Source organism: Poecilia reticulata, chromosome 22 (genome assembly GCF_904066995.2).
Source record: "Poecilia reticulata chromosome 22, P_reticulata-male-v2, whole genome shotgun sequence".
NCBI lineage: Eukaryota > Metazoa > Chordata > Actinopteri > Cyprinodontiformes > Poeciliidae > Poecilia > Poecilia reticulata.
In genome coordinates, this window is record NC_088851.1 from 5,450,517 (window position 1) to 5,455,001 (window position 4,485).

The 4,485-nt window shown below is 36.1% G+C and overlaps 1 protein-coding gene across 1 annotated transcript; it reads right to left on the minus strand.

Annotated features, from left to right (window-relative positions):
- Positions 1-482: 482 nt before the first annotated feature.
- On the minus strand, positions 483-2,083 carry LOC103458191 (putative N-acetyltransferase camello). The gene has a single exon (XM_008398829.3). It carries the CDS (start codon positions 2,081-2,083, stop codon positions 1,409-1,411), a length of 675 nt encoding a protein of 224 aa, XP_008397051.2. The 3' UTR covers positions 483-1,408.
- Positions 2,084-4,485: the final 2,402 nt, after the last annotated feature.

Genomic DNA, 4,485 nt, shown 5'->3' on the forward strand with positions numbered 1-4,485 from the left:
GACAGCATGACTTCCAGGTCAGCCCCAGACCATAACAGTACCACCGTGTGTGACCGTTGATATAACATCCTTTCTCTGAAATAAAACCCCCAGTCGGTCTTGGCAGATGGCTGTTCATACTGAGCCAGGTTCTGGTTCTGCTGCATTTTTCTTCTTGTTTCCTTAGATAACTTTTTTAACAATAAACTTAACTTGACTGCATTGCTTGACAACTAGGATCAATTTGAATGTTTGTAATTGACTCAGAATATAACTGGACTGGTATAACTGGACTGAATTAACTTCTTGGCTTTGACATTTGCTATCAGTATCAGTAATTTTAATTAAATTGAATATTTCTGGTTAACTGTTGTAAAGTCCTCTCGTACCTTCACCTTCTGAAAGGTGAAGTAAAATGTATCAAAATAAGACACTGTGACAAAGCTTCTTCTGCAAATCTATACCATTCATTTTACTGAAAATGACTCAAACATTAATCAAACCATAATCCTGATTATTTTTATTTTAACATGGATTTAGGCATCCAACTCAATCTACATTTGTCCTTTTTCATCCTTAACTACCTCATTCACAGGTAATATCAAGATTAGAAGTAGCAAAATCGGAACTAGGTTTGCTGATGGGTAAAATACACCTGATCAAGAGAAGAAAACAAACCCCTTACATTTATATAAAGAACAAAGTACATAAGAAGTTTTTATATCTGGGCACATCAGAGATTTAATGAAAGATTAACGAGAGCACAGCTTGGATTACCTAAAAATGTCTGAAATAGTTGTAAAGAAACTAAGCAGTTAGGAAATAAATAATAAAATAATTATCATAAAAGTCAGTCAGCATACACCCATTAACTTCCTCTCAGATATTATTGTACAATGGCATAGGTGTCCCGATAAAACTATTTTACTTATGATACAATATTGATATTGATTTGAGTACTGGCCGATACCGATATTGACCAGATATGACATCAGAATGTATCAGCCATACTTTTATTACTTATTTTGTAGTGTGGAATGGTAGAAAATGCTTGATCAAGTGATAGTATTCAAAAGAGCAATAGTCAACAAATGACCAGTTTATTATTTCCCAATAGTCTGCTGCGGGGTGGAAGCGCTGCTGAACAGAAATCCTGGGCCAGATTAAATCCTGGAGTGCAGGGCTTCTATCGGCAGATAAAATACGACACTTTTTTGGCTGATATCGGACCAATACCAAAATCGGATCGAGACACTGTTTAAACAATAGTATCCTAAAAATGTTCTAATAAAGACCAATAGTGATTTACTGATCTCTTTAGTGTGTTTGTTTTATAGTAGTGGTATGCAAACAGTTTTCTTTGCATGTGGCATCCCTTGGTAGCTGGAGAATAACTGAACGATACCATCAACCCAAAAATGTTGCTGTTTCAGTCTCTTTCATTATCTGTCTGTAAATCAAGTCTGTACTCAAACAGCGTGAAGTTCAGGATTTTAGCCGTAAACTCTGGAATGAGAAACTCCCTTATCTTCGTGTAACCCATGTGTTCGTACAGTTTCTGAGCGTCAGTCTGCACAACGGATGTGTAAAGGATGACGGCAGGAAAACCTCTCTCTCGAGTGAAATCCGCCACCGTCTGACACAGAGCCTTGGCGATGCCCATTCCCCGGTGACTGCGGCGCACTGAAATGCGCTTCAGCTCCAAGAACCCGGGCGCTCTCTCGGAGGGGAGACACCCCACAGTCCCGACCACCCGACCGTCGCTTTCGGCCACCCAGAAGCACGAATTATTCTTCCGCAGGTAGGTCCTGCCGATGTTGTCGAGGTCCTTCTTGAGGGTGGTCTCTATGTATTTGTTGAACATGTAGACGACCATCTGTCGGACCGCGGCCAGGACTAGCGTGACGGCCAGTACGGGCAGCAGGAAGGACTTGGAGCTGGTAATGAGGGCGCAGAACGTGACCATGAGGAACATCTGGGTCAGCGGCTGTTTCAGGACGTGGGTGAAGGACGAAGGCACGTGTTCGCTCATCCCCAAGGTGAAGAGCTCCTTGACGACATCAGCGTCCTCGTCCTGGTACTTTCTAATCTGAATGTTGGCCATGGCTCTGCTGGTCAATGAAATTAATGAAATAAAAAAAAAAGATACAAATGTGAAGAGATTGTGAATAACCTTTATACTGCAAACTATTTGATTAAAAACACAAACATTTTCTCAACATAATGTCTACGCCTTCTTTTAAAGTTGAGTTCAGATCACTGAGTCATACTACAATGTATCTAATTAAGGTGCATTTCCATTAACCATAAATGTGTATATTACAAAAAAAATAAAATAAATAAATAATAACTTAATGGAAAAATTTATATTTTTATAAAAGTTTTTTGAATGTATCGAAATGGACGCAATTCGCAAAACTACCATGAAAACACTTATTTTGTGTCACAGGAGTCAGGTAATCAACAGCCGGATGTTTCTCCTGGCAGAAACAAAAACAAAGACAACAGAAAGTAGCAGTAGGAGGTTGGTTGTTCGTTTGTTGTTTTTGTGCAGAGCCTTCACAACATTGCATATTCATAAAAAGTCGTGTCATTCAAACTTGTTGAATCCATCCATCTGTATCGTCGACTGCAATTTCCCCAAAACGCAGCGCAGTTGCTGTTCCCAAGTAGGCGGGGCTTGCCGTTAAAATGCCTGAATAAAATGTTGATGTTGTAAATGATGGTTTTGTCCCTGTAAATCTGTGGAATTGCCTTCTACAGCTATATAAACTGGATAAAATTAGTTCACTTACTTTAACTGATAAGAGCAAACACACAGAGGTCTATGTGCCATTCTCTGGGAAATATTTTAGTCTAAAAATCACAATCACCAGGGGTTATGTTTTTCAATGTCAGTCTTGTTACCAAAGTATCATGATAAAAATACCACAGATTTTTGATCAGAGACAAGTTTATTTAATGGTTTTTAAACCATTATCTCATTGGTGTTATGTATTTTCAGCATTTCCACTCACAAGTGAAGTTTTTAATAAAAATGTTTGAAATTGTCAATTCAGTTATCATCAACTCTGTTACCAAATAGGGTAACAGAGCTGATGGTAACAGAGTTTTCAGTTCTAAATTATTATGGTCCTGTCAATTCTGTTACTAACACCAACTCTGTTAGGTAATAGAGTTGACATGTTTATGACATACTTTGACAAAAAAAAGGAAAACTGTTGTCTAGAGCACCATAGACATTGTTGGTTGACTTCTGCTGTGATTTAGTATTACTGACCAATTTTATTTCTAAAAGAATGATGGTTTTCAATGAGTTTTAATGAAAAACATTTGCCCCTATGCGAACAACTCTGTGAAAAGTTGAGTATATTTTGATTTTTTAAATTGTATTTTTAAGTAAAACAACTCAATTTAAAGTATTGGGGTTGTAGGACACTTGGTGTAATGGAATAAAAATATTTTAGTCTGCTAGAATTTATTGTTTTTTTCACTCACTGTCTATATTGTCCGTAACAGAGTTGACATAACATACCGCAAAACATACGTATTTTTCTGAGAAAAAATTATAAAATACTAATGTTTGGCAATTACAGATTTTTTTTTTAAGTTTAATGCCTTTTCAACAGACTACCTAAGAAACATTTTAAGAAATTAATTTTTTTTTTGTAATTTCTTGAAGTGCCAAATGTATCTTCAATTATAGAATCACTCAAATGTATTTCATGTAGCATCCGTCTGACATGATTTTTAATGAGTTATTTAATGAACAAGCTTGCTCATGTGTGATTCTAATTTGCGAGATTGTGAGTGGTTTTTTCGACAAGAGAAGAATATAGAAATTTGTGAACAACAGCTTACGGGGAAGATTTCATTTGAAAAACTAATATAAAATAGAGCGTAACTGAACTGGAAGGAAAATTATGAAGTTTTCAAACCATTTAACAAATAAAACAATAAAAAATTTGGCATTTGTATTCAGTCCCCCTTGAACACTTTATTCCAAGTTTGTCCTTTTGGCAAACCTCAAATGAGACTAAACTGAATGCTTCAGTCTACCTGTCAATTCAGGTCAGGAACCTTAGGCCCGATAATCAATAGTAGAGCCACAACACCAACACGACTCTTTTAGAAATAGTTTGCTTTTATAAGACCTATTATTGGAAAACTGGTTAGGTTTTTAAAGTGAGAATTTTATTCTTTTAGGTTTAATTATATTCAGTGGGACATTCAATTTTTACAGATGATGTAAAAATATTAAAAGGTCACAGTTTGTAACCTATTAAAATATTACTTCATAAACATATTCTTTATTTGTGTCACTTTGCATAAAAGATTTGTACACGTATCCTTTTCCTTCTACGTCACAACTATGCTCTATACCTTGTCTGTTACATAAAATCCCCACAAAATAGATTAAAGTTTGTGGCTGCGGCGGCAAAAATATTAATAGGTTTAAGACTATGATACTGTATTTATTTGCTAAATCAATTATCCAGGTGGCAA

Coding starts and splice junctions, on each gene's coding strand:
- LOC103458191 (XM_008398829.3), bottom strand. CDS start 2,083: ATGGCCAACATTCAGATTAGAAAGTACCAGGACGAGGACGCTGATGTC.